The sequence below is a fragment of the Leptinotarsa decemlineata genome, unplaced genomic scaffold (genome assembly GCF_025532065.1).
Source record: "Leptinotarsa decemlineata unplaced genomic scaffold, Ldec_3_MD MMD2_tig00001019_RagTag_RagTag, whole genome shotgun sequence".
Classification (NCBI taxonomy): Eukaryota; Metazoa; Arthropoda; class Insecta; order Coleoptera; family Chrysomelidae; genus Leptinotarsa; species Leptinotarsa decemlineata.
The window spans coordinates 430312-456017 of record NW_027412557.1 but is presented as its reverse complement, the minus strand read 5'-3'; the positions used below and the strand labels follow the sequence as shown (position 1 = coordinate 456017).

General features: G+C 34.5%; 1 protein-coding gene across 8 annotated transcripts in view; it reads right to left on the bottom strand.

Moving 5' to 3' along the window:
* Positions 1–25706, bottom strand: part of LOC111512666 (Protein phosphatase Slingshot) — a 389035-nt gene that overhangs the window by 30172 nt on the left and 333157 nt on the right. For all 8 annotated transcript variants that reach the window (XM_074175278.1, XM_074175275.1, XM_074175279.1 and 5 more), the window contains one exon: positions 10126–10191. In XM_074175278.1, coding sequence (XP_074031379.1) covers positions 10126–10191 — 66 coding nt within the window. The remainder of the gene's footprint in view (positions 1–10125; positions 10192–25706) is intronic.

Sequence of the window (25706 nt, the reverse complement as noted above, 5' to 3'; positions counted from 1 at the left end):
ATATATATATATATATATATATATATATATATACAAATATGAAAGTTATTGAGTGTCTTGATATAGAAACAGAAGTTAATATCGGACATAGCACTCATGAAAGTGGCAAACCATAGACACGTGTTTCGGGCTTTTGGCCCATCATCAGTATGGTGCAGCCAAGTGTAAGGATGGGCAACACTTGGTTACCAAAAGATAGAAATACAAATGCACGGAGCCACCAACAGGAGCCAACCGCACATTTGTGGTTTCAGTTGATAGATCTCGTGTTCACAAGAGACTCAATAACTTTCATATTTGTATAATTTCCTGGACCCGGATGTCACGCAGGTAGCTATAGCTGCCTCCGTGGTGATTTTGATAGTTTTCTTGTGAACACGAGATCTATCAACTGAAACCACAAATGTGCGGTTGGCTCCTGTTGGTGGCTCCGTGCATTTGTATTTCTATCTTTTGGTAACCAAGTGTTGCCCATCCTCACACTTGGCTGCACCATACTGATGATGGGCCAAAAGCCCGAAACACGTGTCTATGGTTTGCCACTTTCATGAGTGCTATGTCCGATATTAACTTCTGTTTCTATATCAAGACACTCAATAACTTTCATATTTGTATAATTTCCTGGACCCGGATGTCACGCAGGTAGCTATAGCTGCCTCCGTGGTGATTTTGATAGTTTTCTTGTGAACACGAGATCTATCAACTGAAACCACAAATGTGCGGTTGGCTCCTGTTGGTGGCTCCGTGCATTTGTATTTCTATCTTTTGGTAACCAAGTGTTGCCCATCCTTACACTTGGCTGCACCATACTGATGATGGGCCAAAAGCCCGAAACACGTGTCTATGGTTTGCCACTTTCATGAGTGCTATGTCCGATATTAACTTCTGTTTCTATATCAAGACACTCAATAACTTTCATATTTGTATAATTTCCTGGACCCGGATGTCACGCAGGTAGCTATAGCTGCCTCCGTGGTGATTTTGATAGTTTTCTTGTGAACACGAGATCTATCAACTGAAACCACAAATGTGCGGTTGGCTCCTGTTGGTGGCTCCGTGCATTTGTATTTCTATCTTTTGGTAACCAAGTGTTGCCCATCCTTACACTTGGCTGCACCATACTGATGATGGGCCAAAAGCCCGAAACACGTGTCTATGGTTTGCCACTTTCATGAGTGCTATGTCCGATATTAACTTCTGTTTCTATATATATATATATATATATATATATATATATATATATATATAATTCAACTTAGTACTTATTTTACTTCAATAAGTTGCCTAGTTAACCTGTTTTACAAGTACCTACAACTAATATGGTTTGATTAGTTTTCTATCTAGCCTGTGTGTGTGTTTGTGCGAATTAGTTGATGTTGCGGCAGAATGGACAATTATGGCTGACAAGTTGTTGAATCTGCCATCATTTCAAATAGAGATAATTGATTTGCAAGAAGATGTGTCTTTGCAAATGTGTAAAACGGTATTCACTGAAGAATTTTGGGCCGAACATGAATGTTGCAAGGTGTAAATGCCATTTAATAATTCTATGAAATTTTGAAAATTCCAATGTAAGCTGATTCCTACGTAAAAAGATGAAAGTTTAAAAAATATCAAAATTTTGTTTGCGCAGTTTTTTGACAGTGTAAATAGCAATGTCAGAGGCCAGAAATTCAGCAAAATAATAAACATAACAGATTTAATTTTGGAAATGGAAATCAAGGTATATACCATAATAAATTGATAAGCACACTACCTAATCAACTTTGAATGGATTTCGAGAAGTCACATTGAACGGCCAATTATCCGGTCTACGTTCGGAGAGAACATCGAATCGAGGACCCCTTAAATGGAGACGCCAAGCGTCGGCCGCCCCGTCGGCGTCTTTTTATAGATACTCCACGAAGGCTAGTGTTTGCGCGTTTTGTGGCCTCTTTATATGGCTTTTTATAAAAGAGTGTTTTTTTTTCGAATCGATGCATTGAATATTGAATTTTCGAACGGTTAATGAATACTCTGCCAGCGGTAACAACAACTAGTGTCTGTGGACAGCATAAGCCTCGCAATTATTGACAGTGCGCCATTATTGACAGCACATATTGCACGTCATCAACTTATTCAATTTTTCAAGAAAATGTACCGATGTTATTTTCTATATCATTCCAGAATTAAATGAATCACGTCCAATAAAAAATTAAATGGGGTCGTAGTAGCTATAGTTGATAAGTACATTGATTAGAAAAAAACGAACTAAAATCTACCCTTAAAACCCAAGAGATACTCACTATCATACTTGATACTCAGTATCAAGATGAAGTGATGGCAACTAGAAAAAAGCTTGAAAGATTTTAAAAAATAGGTGAAAAAGCAGTTTTGAGATATCACCTGATAGTAATAGAAAACATTCGAGATGATTCTGAAAGAAATCTCAACAAGAACATAATTTCTGGCTGCATCAAGCGAACAATAGAACATTGGTTAGCTTAGAATCACCTGATTATAACTAAATTTCTTATTTTTCCCATAGTTAATATACAGTGTCACACAGAAAATTCGCGACATATGGATGTTGTTTTCATCAATAGATATAATGAAAATTTAGTTTCGCAGAATTAGTAAAAAACAGCCTCTTTCTTTTTATAATTTGCTACTCTAAACCTGTCAAATTCGATATTTATTTGAAAATCCTCAAAAATCAGTTTTTTGTGAGTTTCGAAAAATGACAAAGAAGTTGCTCACTTTCCAATTTTATATCCTTGCTCGAAATTTGGACTTTCTACTGTCATTTCGATTTTTTTCCATTTTTTAAATTTTTTGAATCTTTCGCTGTATCGATTCGAACGAAACGATTCAAATTTCATAATTTTGTTACCAGAAAAAGAAATGAATACATCTCCAGAAATTCGTCTTTGTTGTTGTGAAGTTCATTTAATTATTGAACAGATTCGGATTTCAATGTATGGACGTTAATATGTCAGTAATCGAATAAACGTATTTATTTCTGACCGGGATATTATAAGCTTATATCGTCATAGTTACGCTATCAATAAAGAGGGTCATAACTCCCTTGGGACATTATAGATTTTATAATTCCCTCTATCTTTCACAAGTAAAAATAAATAGAAATGAAAACTGAACCATATTTTATTTATTCACGTCATTACAAATAATAAATGTACAATTTTGAAATGTTCCCTGAAAATTACTTCCGCCACTGGAAACAATTTCTTCTTTTGTATGGCTGGAGCTTCTGTTCACTACACTCGAGGTACCTGCCTCTTCTGATGACAAAGTAGATAACATTTAGTCCATAAAGAATTTAGACTATACGTTTCTAACTGAAACGAATAAACACAATTACTACCAAATCTACCGAAAAACATAGAAAATTCCTTACCAGTTCTTGAAAATATGCCAGAAATACAGTTTCAGTGACATCTTTTGGCATAACATTTTTCCGTGTCAGCCAGTCCAGATATATCTTGTATTCTTTTTGGTATACGGCTTCACTTTTCGATGGAATTAATGATTCTCTTGCTTGTTCAGCTTTTTTCAAAATATCCTCCATTATATTTGGGGTAGAAAACACGTTTTCACCGCAAACACAGCTTGATAACAAAGTTCTGTTTATTAACAAGTAACATAGCAACAACCTAGCAACAAGAAAACTCTACTATAATCAACGGTACCTGATTCAAATATACCGGGAAGGTAATGAATTGGTACATTTTTCCGTTTCAAAAATGAACAAAATTTTATTGAAATCGGTCAGAAATAAAATTATCTATGTACCACGGGAATTAATGAGCCTTAATAACCTCAGGCAATTGCTGTCCCTCGGGCCAGAGGCCCTCGGGACGCAAACTTTGCCATCGGTAATTAAGGCCCTCCTAATTCCCTTGATACATAAATAACTCGTAATCCTTTTTTCTAATAGATTTTCATCCTGTTTCATTACTTTTCTAACCAATAATTCAGTTACAAACATCCCGAAACTAAACTAAACATTGACCTATAGTTTCATAACTATTCAAAATACTTCGGGAAGAAAATAGTAGGTACTGATCAAATCGAAATAAAATTGAAACAAATTTTTAGTTTTGGTTGATGCCAAATTATTGCGTTTAATGAATCGAGTTGTTTTTGTGTACAGATTTTCGTACATTTATAATTCACAAATACGTTTTATGTACAATGTTATCCACACAAGCCAAAGTGGAAATCGTTCTTTTATGTGGTCAGAATGTGCCATATCGAGATATTACTTGTATTTTCAATCACCGGTAAGAAATATTCACTTTAGTAGTGTGGGAACGATATTGAAAACATTCAAAGAAACTGGCTCTGTGGAAAATCGTTTAATAAAACCACATAATCCTTTAAAGTATAATGAAGATGAACTCAGTGTTTGTTTGAGAGTTGTTGAAAATGGAAAAAATAATATTAGGAGTATTAGTGAAGATACAGGGGTTGGCAGAAAAACTGTGAGAAAAATTTTGCACAAAAATAAATTCCATCCCTATAAGCAGAGACTAGGACTGTCGGAAGACAGTGTATGTCGCCTCTGTTTAGAAAATGATGGAACAGCAGAGCACACACTTTGTGCCTGCCCCACTGGGGACCAAATTAGGTGTTTAGAGTTCGGCCGAGCCGTACTTTTATCATCTGACCTGAAAGACCACTCACTATACAAAATAATCGGCTTCGATAAGAAGCTGGGTTCATTTGGTCGAGTGTGGATAGGTGAGCCACAATAAACCCTGCGGGTTGCGGTGGAGGATCGGATAGACCCACACATTTTGAACCTAACCTACCCATAAGTCAAAGTTCATACACACTCTTTGATATTCGAGTAGGACTTTCATTTTGGTTCCAAGGTAATCCCTATAGGATTTTACGAAGAGACGAGGCAACTTTCACGTCGAACGGAACAATTAGTTCCCAAAATTGTCGCTGATGGCCCAACAATAATCCAAATTTTGTAATAGAATTCAGTGAGCAATATTCATTGAAGACAAATGTATGGTGTGGGTTATCAAGGTATTTCTTTTGAGAAAATTTGAGTGCAGACATGTACAAAAATTTCATTATGAATCAGTTGTCTGAAGTTTTGGATAATCTACCTCTGAGTGTTAGACGAAATGTGTGGTATTAGTTTGACGGGACACCGATCCACCAATCGGTAGAAGTGAAAAAATGTTTAGGGGCAAAGTGATAGGACAAGATTGGAAATATTAGCCACCAAGATCACCGGACTTATATTCGACGGAGTTTTTTCTGTGGGGTTACCTGAAACAAAAAGTGTATAAGCACATACTATTTGCAAAGGAAGAACATTTAGAGAATACCATTCGGGAGTGTTGTGCTCTATTTGCAGAGAAAGGACATTTAGAGAATACCATTCGGGAGTGTTGTGCTAAGTTAAATCCCCTATTTATTAAAAATGCCACAAAGTCTGTGAATGAAAGAACTATAATTTGTATAGAACGGTAAGGACGGCATACTGAATGATGAATTCGGGTTCTTTATAAGATTATTGAGATAAATCAATGAATGTCATGATATTTTGTTGTGTATTTGGTTAAAGTTATTTTGGTTTAATGTTATTTACACATCTAATGGTGAGAATAAAAAATATAAGATTTATGAAATTAACTCAAAACGCGTTATTATTTGCTCGATAACTACATCTAACAGTTTACATCCAACAGTCACACTGTTGGGTGAAAACTGCATCAAAATATTTCGAACTCATCTGCAGCTAATGGGATACAAATCTGCTAAATAAAGGAATACGTATGTAATAAGAATGAAGACAAATACATTTATTCGATTACCGACATATTAACGTCCATATATTTAAAATCCAAATCAGTTCAACAATGAAATGAAAAAACTGGATGAACTTTGCAACGACAAAGACGGATTTCTTTTTCTGGTAACAGGTCAATGCGGGTATTTTCTGGGCAAAATGTGACATTGTAGTCTCGTATTGATCAAAATTATGAAATTTGAATCATTTTTCGTTCGAATCGATAAAGTGAAGGATTCCAAAAATTAAAAAAATTGAAAAAAGTGGAAGTGACAATAGAGTCCAAATTTCGAGCAAGGGTATAAAATTGGAAACTGAGCTATTTTTATTTGGCATATTTCGAAATTTACGAAAAAAACCAGTTTTTTGAGGATTTCAAATTTGACAGATTTAGAGTAGCACATGACAAAGGGAAAGAGACTAATTTTTCAAGCACAAACTAACTACGAAGTCAAATTTTCATTATATCTATCAATAAAAAAACTTTAGTACGTCAAGAACTTTATGTGTGACACTGTACGCATAGTGGTGTAATAACCTATGCATACAATTGTCGTTGAAACTTTAAATTGTTGTTTACAGAAGCCCAGCAAACGAGTATGGTATTTTTTAGATGGTCTACATGATCTGCCTAATGAATTGCCCAATGAATTAAAAAACGACACAGTCTCACGGGGAGATTTCAATATCAGCAAAAATTTGACCGATTTTCAATCAAAATTCGAAATGTACGATCTGAATATAACTATTGAAAATCCCACACCAATAAGAACTACCTCAACTTCTGCAATAACATTCTCTTAAAGACTGATCTCAAGTACAATAACCATGCACGCAATTTTTAAAACTCTTGTTTCCGATTGAAAAACGTAATCATACCCAAATTTTCATTTCTCTTTTAATCATGATCTCCTACCACATAGTAACGGCTACATCCATCAATTTATTATAACAAAAAACTTGCACATTTACTGAAAGTGATATCTGTAAAACAACTGAAACAAATGCAGCTTTCAAATGATTTTATTCAATTATTAACTGTTTCTCCCAAGCGTACCCCACGTCAAACATAAAAATAATCAGAAACAATGTCAAAACCTCATTAAATTCTGCAAATTATTCGCAATCACCCTATAAAGACTCCTCAGCTGAGAAAAACTCTAAATTAAAAAATAATTGCATCAACAACTTATAATAAATCACATTATCTCAAATCAAGCTCAAGTGAGATTAATGAAAGTTAACAGTAATTCACAAGTTGTTCAGCGAAACAAAGAATATTGATTCTCGGTGATGATGTTGAATCACTACATATTGTTATCATATGATTTCTTGATTTCATGTAAATTCTGCTAGTAATTATTGTGTATCTTGAATTTCACACCTCCTTTGTTATTTCTAAATCAAATGACTTTTGAAAAATCAGTAAAAATTGTGTTGTCAGCGGTACTTTGTAATTCCATACGCGTTGAAATTCACAAGTTGTATAATCATTGCGTAATAGAATCTCATGCACTTGTGATGTATTTACGACATATGTTGTTTTATGTATTGTCTTTGGTCGGTTACTTCAGCACCACTTGAGTTACGTAAACGGATGAATTATGTTTCAGTTATGGAAAAATAACATTTATCGTTTTAACGTCCAGTTTCATATGCAGCTGTTCAATTCGATTTACTTATTGAGGAATTGGTCGAAAGCAATAATGCCGTTAAATGATTTTCTTTGGGAGAGGTCTATAGCAATCATATATAGTATTTGTTTGAGAGATCCCAGTCTTAATTAGTAGTATCTGTAGGTATAGAAACGGACGGCATCTATTTTTGAATCTAGAACAATAAAAATCATATATTTTCAAGAGTTTTCATATGCATGACCTCCTTAGTGCGTAGCTCAAATTTAAAATACAGAAGTGTCATTTCGAAGCAAATTTAACTCTTTTTCAACCTATTAAAAAAGAGGTTGAATGCCCGCTCTCTCGGATTTGAATGGTTTGAGGTTTGTTTTCGACGGGCCACCCTGTATGAATATGTTTTGGAGATTTGTGAAATCACGTTTATAGTTCATAAGATGAAATTCGTGTTAAATAGAGAGAATGATGTGTAGAAATAAGAAATTGCAATTGTTATCAACAAATGAAAAGGAAAAAAGAATGCATTTTTTAGTTTAGTTAATAACTCAAAACCTAGGATGAGGGGAACTAAAACCCCCCAAAAGCCTTTGCAAAACATGCCACCGTGGACCAGCCTACCCAAGCTAAGGTGAAAGGAATCGTGCAGACAGCTGAATGGCCACAGGGTGATATGCGGTCACGAACGATCAACTCGGGGAACTGGGCGAAACCTCATTGTAATCAGACCACCTCTGGTAATGCGGGGATCTGCCAGAGGTGACCAACTCTTTCCTTGCTACTCGTGGGAACACACTTGAATGAAACAACACAAAAACAGAAACAACAAAAACAAAAACCAATCCCGAGGCTGGACCGTAGTGCTCATCTCAATCTAAGGCGGTGGCTGGGGATGAAAAGAAATGTCCACCCCAATCTACCGCTTGGAATGAGGCTGGACATAGCAGATCACCTCCAACAGTAAGGGCACTTCCTGCGTCGGGCGCCAAGAGCTCCGCCTTGAATGAAGGCAAGGAAGCTGTCCCTGCAGGAAAGCTCCCTCACTTGTGCACCTACACGGAGGGAACCCCAAGAAAGTTGAAGAAGCCGCGCAACGACAGTAATATCGCCGCACCTTCCAAAACCTTCGCGGAGGCCACCGTGAGACACCTAAAGGTTGCCAAAGAGAGTGTGTGTTCGGCGAGTCTTGGCCTACACCTGCCAATATAAAGGATATGTCTCCTAGTGACCTGTTCACCTTCCTGGAAAGGACGGGATGGACGATGATCTAAGAGGACAACTCTTCGGGCGGATGTACAATGGGTGACATGTGGCCTAAGTGCTGTGAGTCTACACTCACCCTCCCTACTCTACAGATACAGAACTCAAAACCTATCGATACTTAAGAAATAAGAAACAATTTTGAATGAGGAGAAAATTTACAATGAAAAATTCACAACTTCTAGGATTCTGCCTCCATTATTTATAAGTTCAATTCAATGCCGAAAATTTATAACGCATGAAATATTTTTTATATCACATATTAAATATCAAATTTTGAAATTTGAATAGATTATGAACACTTCAAAGAACGAAGAATAAATTTTACCTTGGTTTCTCAAATGGGGAATTGAAAGTTCGAATAATAGATTTTGAAAAATGTTTTATTCTTGGAATTCGTGAATACCTATCTATATACTCAAAATCTCGTGAGCACTACGAGTTGTACCAGAAATATTTTCTCAAGATATTAATTAACCATTGATTGTATTTATTGTAATTGAAAAAATTTAAATTACACCGAATTTGATAAATTAATTTAGTATTTTGGTCGTATAGCATTTCTATCTATTGAAACGTGAAGTTGATTTTATTCATCCTATAATAATGAAAAGACATTAAACTTCACAAGTATCACTATTCTTTGTGTTGTTACTACAATAAAATAAATAAAAATGCCAACAACCGATGCGTTATTATTTACAGTTGAAGTAGTCATTTTCATATGATCAAAAAGATTTAGATGTTATAAGCCCAAACACTAAATCAGTTTATTGAACGCGGTAAAATTCAATGTTTTTAACATCTTCTTTCTAATTTATATGTTAAATTCCAGTGTTGCCAATCATAAAATGCCTGTAACATGTATAACCATTTGAATATGGTGAATATGGTCAATTTGGAGCATATATATTATTAACAACACCGTAAATTACGTCGAGTTCATGTCGGTGCGCGAATACCAATCATCTTCTATTCAACGACTCGTTTACCTACCTTTATTATGTGTCGATTTACTACAACGAACGCCTTCGCGATTTTTTTTTCAATTGCACTAACGATACTATATACGAGTCGTTAGGATGGTGGGTGTTTTGCGAGGAACAAAAGAGGCATGCCGACATCGTATTCATTATTTCATTCACTATATTCATGATGTCAGTAACGACCAATCTCGATAATTGCAGCTGAAAATGTTATGGATTGGTGTGAAAGTGAGAAAAATGTCAATTCAAAAAGTTTTATAACGGGAGTTAGTGAAATAACCTATGTTCAATCATTATATTCGGTATGCAGTTGAGATTGAAAAATGATATACATTGGAGGATATTGTATGTGAACTAATCCAGTAGATTTCCTTAATCGAAACTAGAAGTAAGGTCACTAAGGTCAGGATGTGTAAATAAAATAATATTTCCTTACCACATAGCTTGCACCGAAACTGGTTTGAATATATGATGTCGCTCGCACACGCTTACGCTGAAACCCCTGAAAAATAAAATAATATTACAAATTGCTGACAATCAAATAATTATTTCTAATTTTCTATTTAAAATCATGTATTCCTACAACTCACAAAACTTTCAAGACGACATTGTCCTGTAGTGTTAAAAAAGTTATTTTTCGTGAAGGAAAATCAGTTTTTTATCGGCTTTCTTTGGGTATTTTTCACCTTCCACAAACTGAAAAAATATGAAAATTGTAATGGAGAACTTTATACACATCTAGAAAGGGTGTATATGCAAATTGATAAAATTTCTCGAACAAGAAAAAGATAAAAAATGAGTAGTTTGTGTCTGATATTTGCATATATTTGCACCATATATGTATAAAGTTACTTCTTTTGCAACAGTTTTTCCTCCCTTTCTTTGGAAGATTCCCAATTTTCTTTTTATCAAAATGGAGCAGTAGAAAGCAAAAACCTTTTTTTTTCAAAAAATTAATCACTCCTTGAAATATAACCCTTTCAATTTAAACAAGATTCCTTTGGTTGGGATTTAATCAAATAACGAATAAGTGTCATTACGTTGTCATCGATAACATGAATAGACTCAATTCATTCCGTGAAAAAAATTCATAATTTATGAATGAATTGTGTGTTTTTTCTTATAATGTTATACAGATTGTTAATAAAGAGACCTAAGGCAAACATCTTGCGGCGAAACATCGATGTCTACCAGTGAGGATGACGGTGTTCCATATAAGTGAAATGTTTACCTTTCATTTAGTATTTAGTATATTGTGTAGGAATCCTATGAATGATATGATTCAATTCCATAACGGATGTTTGGAATACAAACTGAGTAGAAAAAAGTGTTTTTTGTATAATCCAGTGTTCATATAGAAGTATCATTTTGCCCACAATCAGACCACCAATGCTCCTATTGAATCGGACAAAAAATGCGCAAACCAAGCATCAACTCGGAACAAAAACAAAGTGCTTTTTTTTTACCCGAGCCAGTACGATATCCAAAAAAACTCTGCGAAAAAAGTCAAGGCCAATGACCGAGGTCCCCAGTCATCTGCTAATAAACCAGGTAATTCAATTCAATTCAATTTTATTTGGAATATGTTCATATACAATTTATTAATATTATGGTTAGGACCACTAGGAGTTTGAGGAAAGCAGCCTAAGCACAGGTGGCTTGTAATGTGCTTCCGTCTGTCTCCCCGTGGAAGTACTTTAAAAATATATCAGGCACAAAAGTAATAAAAGATTAAATAACTGTTGCAGTTGTATTAGTGAAAAGACAGAGGAAGCTGGTATATTTTATGAGAATAAGTACCTATAATCATCTATACATCTAGGTTTACATAATATTGGAAATAGGTACACATACACTGAAAGACACATTGGAAGATTAGAAAATGTACTTAGTGATATTTCTGTGTTATTGGGTATGTTTGAATAAACTGTTTATACGGGTATTATTTACAATTATAAATTCTTTTGTATTTTTTTTATACTTTAAAAATGTGGTATTTATCTTTATTTCAAGGGGAAGCATGTCATACAGTTTTGGAGCGAAATAGTAGACTGAACGTTGGGTATGACTTTTTTTGTAAAGGGGTATATCAATGGATAAATGATGTACATTTCTGGTGTACTTTGTATTTGCCTTAGAATAATTGATATTGTTTGAGTATATCCATATAAGACACTGGTGTGCATACAAACTTCTATCAAGTAATAATCCCAAAATTCTAATTACTCGATCCAATAAGAAACCTAACATGATGATACAAGGCGTTCCAAATGAAGCAGAGTTTGAATGGCTTTATGTTGGAAAAATCAAAGGACTGGTTGATAATAAAGTGATGCAGTCTTTTCTAAAGGAATCATTTCCGGATCAAGATATCAAGTGTTACAAGTTGAACACCAAAGGGAAAAACATTGCGTTCAAATTGGGTATTTCCAAATCTTGTAAGCAGTTACTGTTGAAGAGTGATAGGTGGCCAGAAAACGTCGTGGTAAAATAATTTTTGTTTTTTCCGTGAAAACTCTCTCATTTCTCATAAACCAATTCAAAAATCGCCGTTTTTTGTAATCTTCCATCTGAACATTCATAGTTTAAGAAACAAAATAAGTTAACTTGATTTCTTATTACAGTCTCTTGAATATTCGGATATAGTTTATTCAACAGAAAGTTGGTGTCAAAAAAAATGGAATATTAGCTGTCAATGTCAAATGTTATACTCTTTCCGATTATTTTTGCCGTAACGATAAAGATGGTGGAGGGGTAGCTATCTTTGTTAAAAATATTCACGATTATACACACTACGGTCGAAAACTCTCAGGGTACGTTTGAATATGCTGCTGTCGAAATAACCGCTCACAACTCCAAAATCCGCTTGAACTGTTTTTACATGTCTACGGTGGACAATGTTTCTTCCTCTACATCCAATATCTCTAATTCCACCGTCGTCGACGGTACTTTACCACCAAGTCCAGAAAACGCTAGTTTAGAGATAGAGTCAAGTGACCGTAAAACCGATATTTCAGAAAATGACCAGAGTAATTGCGACAGATATCTGCGGAGACGGAGTTGAAATCTCCAGAACGATTTATTCCGTTGTAAAAAAACTGACATTTATTAGTGTTTACTATTTTCATTAACGTGTATTTTCTTCTAGGAAGAGATGTGTAGTGTATTAGGGAAAACTATAGAGTACGCTCCTGCACTCCGTCAGGTAAAAACAAGGCTCTCGGGCACGAATGTATTGCAGACCGAATATATTTTCCCATAGTAATAAACCAGCACCATTGAACACTCGTTCAATTATAATCTAAAAACAGAGTAATAATTGGTCATAACAACGATATCATAAACATATTTTTTCTGAAAAATTCAGCATCCTGATTTTAAGAAGGTGAGACTTCAGCACCCTGGTGTGCAAAAGTTGAAACCTTTGAAAAATATGTTCATACATGAATTTTCACAAAATGGGTCCAGAAATAACATCGTTGAATATTAGTATGTTATTAAATATCATCGTGTAAATTCATTATCTGGACCTCATGAATACCAATACCAACATCACTCTAGTATTGTCACTTGTAATGATATCCGCATTTTCAACACCTTCTTGTATTCCTGATCTAAATTCTGGTCGTCGACTTAGCTGACTCCGTAGAGTCTCGTCTTTTTGTGTAAATGGACATGTGTGTGTGTGTATTTAACAGCCTCCTTGCGAGCAGAGGTCACAAGATAGATAGTCTCTCAGGTGTAGCCATACAGTCTGCCAAGTCACGCGTAAACACAAACTACGTTTTCTTTGGTAACACACTCGTGAAAATAGTCGAGCGAGAGAGAGAGAAAGTCAAGGTCACCATTTTGTATAAATATCTTTGGGTTCGAGACGATTCATCTCATTTAGATGTTAACTTGTTGAACGTTAAAATATTTCATTCTTCTTCATAAATTTCACTAGTTATCCCGATAATTATTCAGCAAATATCAAAGACAGACGATATAGTTGATCGACTATATGGATATCTTTCACAAACATAGGAAACTATGAGAAATGTGTGACTAATTAGAAATGAGAGTCCAAGCATCATGTGGAGAATCCTTTTGTTGTTTGGTTCCTGTAGAAAATGACAGTGAATCGATATCTAGTACTATGAATAATAGAAATGAAATTTTGAAGGACGCATCGATGTTTTGATTATGAGTGAAATTAAACTCATTGGAGGAGGAATATTATTGCAAAGACAATGATCGTAACAGTTTTTCCTTCAGAAGTTTATAAAAGTTCTTCATGTTCATATAAAAGAAATTATCTTCTCAATGTGTTATTTCATTCTTGTTAACTTTAACAAAATATTCATCACACTGTGTCTAATCAGAAAACTAGATATTGACTACTTGAATGACTAGATTCACACAACCTTTCAAAAACTGAACTAATTTCGTATGGATTTTATAAAATTTGACATACAGAGAAAAAAACCAGTGACGTGAGGAATGAGGAAGACATATATTATAAAATATTGTTACATTATCAAAAACGTCTGCAAGTAATTATTCACCATAAGATGACCTTAGGCCTTTGAATAAATTTGATTTTTTCCTTCATAGCGAGGTTTTTGTAATGACATTCATAATCATTATTTATTTATAAATACAACATAATAAAGCTAAGAAAATGAGTAATTCATAAGAACTGTTCAAACCACTGTCCGTTAGCACTCGCTTAGTATGATGATGTAATTATGTCGGTGGTACTTAATGACTAACAAATCCTACTTTCCATCCATATCGTTTACATTCGTCAGTGGCGTCCCGTAACTAAATCTTTGACCATATAACTTTAGTGATTTTTCGAAGGCCACTAGCTAGAAAATCTGTTGATATATATGTAACCGGAAGGCAGAAAAAAATCCAATAAAAAATGAGAAATTAAACTTTCTATGTATTTTACCACTTCAATTTGTAACTATCGTTAATGCAGTTTCATTCTATATGGACATTTCCAAACTAATAACAATAAAACTGAAAATAAATAATAATGTCAGCCCTTCTGTAACTAAACACCACTGTAGCTAATAACAGTACCTGAAATTTGTTTACCTTGATCACCTACAGTGGTATTCAGTTATATAATCCAACATTACTTTTTATTTTCAGTTTTATTGTTTCCAGTTTGAAAATGTCCATACTGTAGTAACGATAGTTACAAATAAAACTGGTAAAAACAGAAAAATTTCTCGTTTTTCATGATGACCCCCTACAACGTAGTAACGGGCTACACGAATCATTTTATCCAATAAAAAAATAACTCATCTCAGTGAATATGATAAGTTTCAAATAGAAAGTAAAAAAGTATAGCAGCTCCGGACTGACAGGTGGCATTGGAACGATTGACGTAAAATGAATCTAATGAAAACACCTTTCCCACACATTTCCTGATGATGATAAAATGTTAAGCGAAACCTACGTGGAGAATAAGTACTCTAGTCATGGTGAATGTGAAAAAAAATTTCATTAGAACTTTGGAAATATAAACTGGAGATATGAATCTGAATTCTACAAATGGTAGTGATAAAGACAATTTTCAATTTTTAATGAGTTTTTCACAATAACATAATAATAAACAATCAATAAACTGATGATAATTTCAAATATATTTATCATTAATTTTTCTTGAAATGATTTGCCAATCTAGCTTACTCACCGTTACTGTCATTAAGATAGTCGATTTATTTTTCAAATTCAATACTACCAAAACCATTACAAAGTTTTTGATTTTGAATGATTTTTTGCTATATTGTGATCGTAATATTATTTCCAAGAATAGTCTAAGATGAAAGTACGTTGCTGAATCATATGCTGGGGCTTCTGTATTCCTTTATATATCTTAAATAAACTACAACCTTCTGTACATGGAAGTAATTAAAGTTATAAATAAATCACTTATATAACTCCAATTTGATCTACTTATTTCTGTTTGAATAATTCAAATTAGTTTTTTCAAGAAATGTCTATGGTATGTTTTTTTTAAGGCGTGTTCGATCAATCACAGTCAATAGTGAAAAACCTAGTCTCGATATTACGTACAACTGCCTTCTATCATTATAATATACTTTCATGTCACATAATTATTTTTTTAATGAACCGTTTCCTCGATATGAAATATAATGTTTGATTTACGTTTCAAATTTCAACATAAAAAACGGATAACAAAATGCATGATTTGGTACATAATACTCAATCCAATTGAATATTGTTTATTTTTCCACAAAACTGGTTGTGTTCAAATAGTTATTTCGGTTTCCGTAATCTGTTAAACAATCAAGTCTCAATAGACTACTTTGTTGCCATGGTATGGTACTTATCAAAAGCTTATTGTGTAAATTATTTCAAATGTCAAATTTCATCTAGTTATGTTCGTTTTTTGCAGTTCAGCGTATGAATATATCTGTCGATTTGTTTTTGGTTTAATAAATGGTTAAAATGACAAGGTTTCACAACCTTGTTATTTTTTTTGCGGTATCAACTGCCAGGTTATTAGCCGCAGACTTGTTTGTTGTTAAAATTTCATCTATCATATTTGCGGCTTTCAAAAATGCCATCAGGTTGATCAACGTTCGTATATCATCACATAGAATTTCTCTCATTGTCCCAGTTATATTATATTGTCTCCTGGTTTCCTCATATTCTGGACATTCTACAAGTGTATGTTGTACTGTTAGTACTGTTTGGCATGTAGTACATAGAGGTTGTTGTTCTCCTAGGAGCAAGTAAAGGTGTGTAATTTTTGTATGGCCGGTTCGCAGGTCAATTTCAGTGGTGAGATTCGCTTATTCACACTTGGCTTCGAGAATTTCAGTTTCGCGTTAGTTTCATTCCATAGAGTCTGCCAGTCAGATTCTTCTTTGGTTTTATTAAAATTCTTCAGATCTTCTAAGTGGAGTGGTACATCTTCATATTCGTTAGAGTTAGCAATCATTCTAGCTGCCTTGTCCACATCCTCGTTGTTCTTTATGCCACATTTCACTTCCCGAAGCATTGCAATATACATTAGCTAGTTTCCATGGAGGGAACTCCAGGAAAGCGAGCGTGAAAACTCTCGAATCTGGAATAATACGTTGTTCTCTTATGCGTGTATCCGTTGGTCTGGTTGCCGTTGATTTTTGTAGGAATAAATCATGGATTTTGTCATTGAAGAAGATATCATAATTCGGGCGGTTAGGTTGACAGTATATGGACTGTAGCTGGACTGGATTTCATGTTCCAGATGTTTTTGTTTGACGAAACTGGACTGGATTTCATATTTCAAACAAGATAGTGGATCTAAAACCGATCGAAATTTTCGGAATCCTGCTTGGAATCTGGAGAAAAGGTTTCTATTCTCCAAACACCAGGTTAGACGGTTGTTTACTATTTTCTCCAACAACTTACTTAGTAAACAGATGGTAAGCGAAATTGGGCGGTAACTCTCAAGTAAGGTGGGATCTTTACCAGGTTTCAGAATTGGAATAATATGAACCTCTTTCTATCTTTCAGGGTAGGTTCCTGTAGACCAAATTACATTGAAAATGTGTAAAATGTTCATCTTTTGTTTTTCAGGAAGATGTTTAAGGAATTCGTAGTGGATTATGTCAGGCCCAGGTGCCGAAGGTTTTGCTGTGCTTAGTAAGCGCTTCCCTGAATCCATCCATAGTGAGAAATGAGTTGTAATCATACAACTCCTCTGTCTGAAAATTTATTTTGTCTTGTTCGTATGCCACTTTGATATCAAGAAATGTAGGATCATAGTTTTCTGATGAGTTGATGTGTTGAAAGTGGTCACTGAAAATTTCAGAGATTTCTTCTGGAGTTGTTATGCCTTGGTCCTGGATGATGTGAATAGGCGACGTGAATAAGTTCTTTCCAGAAATGCTTCTGATTTTTCTCCATATTTCAGCTAGTGATGTGTCTGCAGTAATAGAGCTCGTAAAATGTTTCCAGCTTTCTCTTTGACTGTTCAGTTTCAGACGCACGCAGACGTTTGAAGTTGATCATATTATCTTGTGGGGGTCTTTTCTTGAATATCTTGAAGGCATGCAGCAATATCTCCATTCCACCATGGTACTTCTCTCTGAGGTGTTCTATTTTTGGTCCTCGGTATTGATCTATAGGCTGCTTCTAGGATCGCATTAGTGATATTTTCAACTAGTGAATTGGTGTCTCCAAGATTTGGTGTGAAACTTTCTATTGTAGCGTAGAATTTATTCCAGTTGGCTAGATGTAGACGCCATTTTTCAAATTTATATTCTGGTATGAATCTGTTGGCGCAATTAATGGAAATTGGTATATGTTCAACAGCAAAGTCGTCTAAAACTATCCATTGAAGATAGGGTGCAATTTCAGATCTATCGCTGACAGACAATTTGAGCGAGAATTGATGAAGGTACCTTTCCCTGCGTTGAGGACTATGATATCTAATTCTTCAATTATTTCTCCAATTATACGTCCACGGTGATCAGTATCTTTCGAGCCCCACATGTTGCTATGTGCATTGAAGTCACCCATTATCAAATGGGGCCTAGGAAGTTGTTGGAAAATATAAGACAATTCAGCTTTGGTCCACTGATCTTTCGGAAGATAGACATTACAAATAGTTACTGAAATGGGTGATTTAATTGATATCGCCACAATTAGTTTACACGGGAATATTTTCAACCATTATAGATTCTCTAACTAACGTAGCAACTCCTCCGTGGGCTCTCGCTCCTGGCATGACATCATGCCGAAATATATTGTAGCGTCTGAGACTATATTTCTCATCGGATTTCAAGTGAGTTTCTTGGAGGCATAGACAGAAAGGACGTTTTTTCAGCAGAAGTACCTTTATATGTATATAATGGTGGTTGATACCATTACAATTCCATTGTATGAGATTTTCGTATTGGTTCATTATAATAGTGATGATGTTTCCAGTAGATCTGAGATTCGGGTATTATCTGCTAATAACATACGATTTGAGGCGAATGTAATTATATCACAGTTTATATCACAATTTATATCACAGTTCCATATCACAGTCTATATCACAATTTCAGAAAAATTCATGTCAGTTCCTAGTTCTTTGTTACGACCCCGACCACATCCGGAGTTCTTTTTTGGTTATCTACTTTTAGGTGTATTATTTTTATTATCTTCTTCTGAACTAGGTTCTAATTGACTTCTAACTCTTTTTTTCTGTTCGGATGTGGTCGAATAGTTGGTGGACATTGAGTCCGTTCGATACCTGCTGGGATTTTCTGTTGAGGTCTGAGGTGACCTAAATAGTTCACCTTGTAAAGATTTGTTTGCCAGTACATTTTTTATCATTTCTTCTATTTTTGGCAGAATTTGAGAGATGACATCTGTAACGGTTTTATTTTGTGTTTTAGTTGCATCAACATATGAAACGTTCGGTGTAGGGGTTGTAGTATTATTGTTGTAAAATTTTCTCTTTGCTTCGTAATAAGTAATTTTCTCTTTGACTTTTATTTTTTACATCTGTAACGGTTTTATTTTGTGTTTTAGTTGCATCAACATATGAAACGTTCGGTGTAGGGGTTGTACTATTATTGTTGTAAAATTTTCTCTTTGCTTCGTAATAAGTAATTTTCTCTTTGACTTTTATTTTTTGTATAAACTGTTCTTTTTTATAGGTGGATCAGTTTTTGTATCCAGCTAAATGAGGTCCTTCACAGTTCACATTTCTTTGGTTCTTCACAAGGAGTTCCCTCATGTGGAAGCTTTCCACACGCGCATATTTGCTCCTTACTGCAATTATTTGTGACATCACCAAAAGCTTGGCATTTGAAACATCTTTGTGGTGGGGAAATGTAAGGTCAAATCTTCAGTTTATAGTACGCCACATTGATCTCTTTGGGCAGATTAGGAGTGTTGAAAGTTAGTACGTGATTTGGAATATCCATATATATACCATCTTTTTTAGCTTTCAGTCTCCTGACGTTAACTTCTCTTTAAGTCACTAGGCCGTCCACGATTTCTTCAACACTAACTTTTTCAACAGAGTTAACTTCAGGTATAAAAAAAGGGTTAACTTTTTCAAAATCACAAACTTCACTCTCATCTTGAGAGATTCTCTTAACAAGCAGTAACCGAGGTTTGTTATCCGCCGTCTCCTGTCTTGTTGATGATGTTTTGAGTGCCTTTCAGGTGCAGTTGATTCACAACGGGTTCAGCACCATTGTCCGTTGCATTTTGTGAATTAAATGTAGAACTTTCCATCTAGTTCCCACGAGTTTGGATGAATATAGTCAACTACACCAGTACAACCATACCGGAGAGGGGCTGAATACAAACGAGGATCGCCTGGTACTCGTAGGACACCGTTCGTGACTCACTATCGCGGAGCTATTCACCTCGACACGGTACGATTGACATCTTGGGTTACGGATTTTTCGAAGGTTTTCTCCTTTTGAGGTGTTCTTTGCTTCACTACTCATCTTTGACCTTACCGGCATGGGAGACCCTACTGGAAGCGTTGTGCTCCCGCCGGCATTGCTAGGAATCATTGCAGTTACTGAGCCCCTTCACCGCGGTAAGGGGACCTTGTTATTTCAACCTCTTTCGTGTACTGTAAAATTTTGAATGAGGAAAAGAAAATAGATTTTTGTATTGTTGGAATACCCAGAAAGACACTTGTTTTGTGAAGGAGTTCATGATTCTTATTGTCTTTTGGGAGTATTACCATCCCCAATCTGAAAAATAAACGAAGTTATTTTTGTTTGCTTTCCAACGCTCCAGACAATAAAACTCTAAGAATTGTAAAAAGCAAGTAGAAAATGAAACCAATCTGAAAAAATGAATGTAGAAGTTGAGCTTCTGAAATTATATACCAATAAACCATTTTTCCAGTTCGAAACAGGTTTTCATCAACAAGAATTTGTAATAACAATGGTCTCATTCTTGTCACTGATTTTCAGGAAACACATAAACATTGGGACTTACCAGAATATCCCAAAGAAATGGTGAAGATATGTTGACAATGTATTTGCTATTTGGGATCATAATCCAGATGACATCAATACTGTCCTGAATTATTTGTTTTCAAGAGAAAAAACGATAAAATTTACATTTAGAGCAGAAATTAAGTATCTACATCAGTACTCTCAATTCATGAAAAGTTTTGATGATAGTTTGGACAAACTCGAAATATTCAAATAACACCAAGAAATCGACTCCATATCATACAGGGCGTGCTAAAATTACTATTATTTCCATTGTGCATAAAATTAGTCAAAAGTTCATTTTTTCAAATGAAACCCCCTGTATATTACTCGGTAAATTGAAAGATAGTGAAAAATGCTTCAAGATGATATATCATGTCCCTATACCTAAATCGTCAAGTTTTCTCAATAAAGTCGCTTCTTCTAGAAATATTTTTTTTAGCTTTGGCTTTTAGCTTATAGCAGTTCGGTTACTTTTATAAGTAATTTACAAAGAGTTATCGACGGTGTTTCGGATCATCTTCCAAAATGAATGCAAATATCGATTATTGAAACGAAGTTCTTATGAAATTATTTATTATACACATGAACAAAGTTATCAAATCATTGTCAGAACGTGTAAAAAATTCAACCAAATGTATCCTGAATTAACACCAATGAACGAGGGGAAGTTTGTAAGATTACAAAATAATTTCCTCAACTATGGCTCCATGTTAAAAGCGCCTTCAACATTACTAAAACCTGTTACTTCAAATGAGGACAATACTGTTAAGGTTTTGGCATATTTTTATGCATATCCAGAAGCTTTCATTCGCAGTGCAGAAAAAGATTTAGGTGTATCACATGCTTCAGTACAACGAATTTTTAAAAATCACGGAATGCATCCGTATAAATTTACCAAAGTTCAAGCTCTAAAAGCAGAAGACTTCGAACGTAGAATGCATTTTGGTGAATCACTTTTGATTCATACACAGAAAGATCGGGAATTTTTGTTAAAAATAATTTGGAGGGACGAATCAAAATTTACGAGGGATGGTATTTTCAATAGAAGGAATAAACATTTTTGGGCTGATCATAATCCTCATGTTACAAAAGAAATGGGTTTTCAAGAAAAATTTGACCTGAATGTTTTCTGTATTCTGAAGAACAATAAAATTAGCTTTTTTATTTATGAAGACACACTGAATGCAGAGAGATATCTCCAAATATTAAGGACGACTGTAAGCGATTTTCTTGAAAATTTGCCTTCAGAGGAATATAGGAATTCGTGGTTTCAACTGGACGGAGCGCCAGCTCATTCCACCCAGGAAGTTTCCAGGAAACTTTACGAACTCTTCGACGATCGTTGGTTTAGGCGCTTGGGGCCGTGGGATTGGCCACCGAGATCACCCGATCTCACGCCACTTGACTTTTTTATGGGGTGTTTTAAATGAAAAGGTATACAGTACTCCAGTGCCTACCAAAGAATTGCGACGGCGAATAGTGCAGAGTATTGAAGACCTGGATCCCCAGGAAATTGAAAAAGCAACCACAAGGCGTTTAGAATGTAATGGACAACATTTTCAGCATTTATTGTGAAATTGTGATATTTTGTTTACAATTTTGTTATTTTAAATCATCCTATTCTTTTATTGTCTGTACTTTCACATGTTTTAGCCCACAAAACCTTACAAACTTCCTCTCGTTCATTGGTGTTAATTCAGGAAACATTTGGTTGAATTTTTTACACGTTCTGACAATGATTTGATCACTTTGTTCATGTGCATAATTAATAATTTCATAAGAACTTCGTTTGAATAATCGATATTTGCATTCATTTTGGAAGATGATTCGAAACACCGTCGATAACTCTTTGTAAATTACTTATAAAAGTAACCGAACTGCTATAAGCTTGATAATTCCACTGCTACCTGAATCCAAATTCTAAAAAAAAAAATGTTTCTAGAAGAAGTGACTTTATTGAGAAAACTTGACGATTTAGGTATAGGGACATGATATATCATCTTGAAGCATTTTTCACCATCTTCCAATTTACCGAGTAATATACGGGGGGTTTCATATGGAAAAATGAACTTTTGACTACTTTTATGCACAATGGAAATAATAGTAATTTTAGCACGTCCTGTATGATATGGAGTCGATTTCTTAGTGTTATTTGAATATTTCGAATTTGTCCAAACTATCATCAAAATATCAACTTTTCATGAATTGAGAGTACTGATGTACTTAATTTCAATTAAGGCTATGTTTTGGACCATATTTAACACAATTTATTTTTTATCTCGAAAACAGATAGAGATAGGTATAGGAAGGACATTATTAACAAAAAAGTATTAAAATACCAGAGCAATTCCAAAAATGTATTAATATACGGGGTGTTCCATTAAAAAAAATAAAGTTGCTAGGACTTTTTGATGAAAGTGACAACGCCGCAATGCTGAAAATATTTTAGATCGATAGAACAGGTACGGAAATGTGAGAGGTGAAATTTTCAGAAAAATCATGCTTTGCGTTTTCCAGAAACATCTAACCTACCATCGACCGTGAGTCACGCTGTATACAGGGCTTTTCATGATGAGCGTTAATTAGCCGTTTCTGGCAAACTATTCAACGGATCAACCTGAAAACTCCACAGTATGCATAAGTCAATATGACCTACACGCCTAAAATATTTTAGATGAAGCGGCGTTGTCGCTTCTACTATAAAGTAGCGGCTTCTTTGATTTTTCAAATGGAACACCGCGTATATAATATCATATTATGATTCATTATCACTTTGTCAACAAATTCATATACTATTTTCCTATACCTATCTATTACCGTTTAGAAGATATAAATTAATTTCGATATTTTTTTTACCAAACATGAACTTTTATAAATGCTGATAATCTTGAACTCTCTTGCACTAAAACGATCAAATTTGAAATGTAGTGGAGTGATACTATGAGGATCTTCACTCCGAGTCATATTTTCATTTGCCTCATACAGGATCTTCAAAAAATGCAGATACTTTGATCTCATGAAAAAATGAGTGGAACTCAGTTTTTTCAAATGGAACACCCTATATATTTCAACATTTTTCAGCTCTACATCCAATTTTAGATTAACTTTGTTCAGATAATACTATTTCTATTTTGAACCGTTTTCGAAATAAACTGTTTCAAACGGAAATTGACATGGTTTCCTTGTTCATCACTCATTTTTGTAAAACAGATTTCGTTTGATGTTTCTCAATTAGTCACAGATGATACAATGAAAAAATAATTATTAAAATATTCCTCAACCATCGAATGAAATTTCTTTTCAAACAATAGTTTTATTAACGCTGAAACACGAACTGAAAATAATAAACCCATAAATCAATGAGTTAATTTAATCGTCAGTGTATTTCAGAATATGTTCAAACACATCTCCACCTCTACTTAAACAAACATGTAATCTCTTCAAAAGATTGTCATGTGTAGCGCTTCTGATCAAGTCTGGAGTCAAACTATTGAAAGCAGGTGTAACTCTCGATTTCATATCTTCCATTGTTGTTATTGGAGTATAGTAAACCAAATTTTTAATGAAACCCCACACGAAATAATCTAATGGATTGCCATCTGGTGTTCTAGGAGGCCAACGAAAACGTCCATTACTACCAATCCATCTGTTTTCGAAGATTTCGATTAAAGCTTCGCTGACTGAATGAGAATTATGGGGTGGAGCACCATCCATTTGGTACCATACACGTTCTCTTCCTGGTCTATTATTTAAAATCATTTGAATTCCATTCCTCAATAAATCTTCATATTTTGATGCATTCAAATTATCACCATAAAACTCGATACAAAAAATTGACTCATTCTTTATGGCACAAAATACATTGAATTGCCATCTTTCTTGAAAACCCCTTTGGCGGACAACATGGGGATTTTCTGGCGCCCAATAATGACTGTTGTGTCTATTGAAAACTCATTCCATTTTTTGTGAACTTGGCCTCATCTGTCCATATGATATTGTCAAGGAAATGTTCATCCTCTCGAGTCTTGACAAGTAACCATTCAAAGAATTTCACTTTACGAGGTAAATCAGTCTCTTTCAAATGTTGGACACAGTAGAACTTATAGGGATGTCATTTATGTTTATTAAGAATTTGACAAATTGTCACGTAGGGTATACCTATCTCCCTTTCAGCCTCGTGCAGAGAAGCATTTGGAAATGCATGAAAGTATCCCAAAACTGTTATACCATTGTCATCATCATCCACTTTAGTCTTCTTACGAATGATTTTTGGACGGAAGGTTCCATTCGACCTACAGTATTTTAGTAGTCGATTCATCACATTATTATTCGGCTTCGGAAGTTGTGGATATCTTTCATGAAATACTCGGCATGTTCAACTTGCAATTATATTGCACTCACCATAAATTATTAATAAATTCAAGAAATCTTCATTACTGTAACCTAACATTATTCTATTATAATTGGTAGCTATCACAATCAGTCAAAACCACCAACGAAAGTCTGACGTTAAATAATTGGTTTATTTATTTTTTCAAACCACACTATTAAAAAATATTAATGTGTACTGTTGTACGTTAGAGACCAATACCTCAATGTATACAAATTGTAACTTTTTCTAAGGTAGGTACATACCAATTTCGAATTGACTGATCTGATACAGTTAAAAAACTGGATCAAAAAGAAATATTACTAAGTATAAAAAAAATGTTGAATATCCAAAATAAGTGATGAATTCAAAAAACGAGCAAGAAAACCACGTCAGTTTCCGTTTGAAACAGTTTATCTCGAAAACGGTTCAAAATATAAATAGTATTATCTGAACAAAATTAATCTAAAATTGGATGTAGAGCTCAAAAATGTTGAAATATACAGGGTGTTCCATTTGAAAAAATTGAGTTCCACTCATTTTTTCATGAGATCAAAGTATGCATTTTTTGAAGACCCTGTAAGAGGCAAATGAAAATATAACTCGGAGTGAAGATCCTCATAGTATCACTCCACTCCATTTCAAATTTGATCGTTTTAGTGCAAGAGAGTTCAAGAT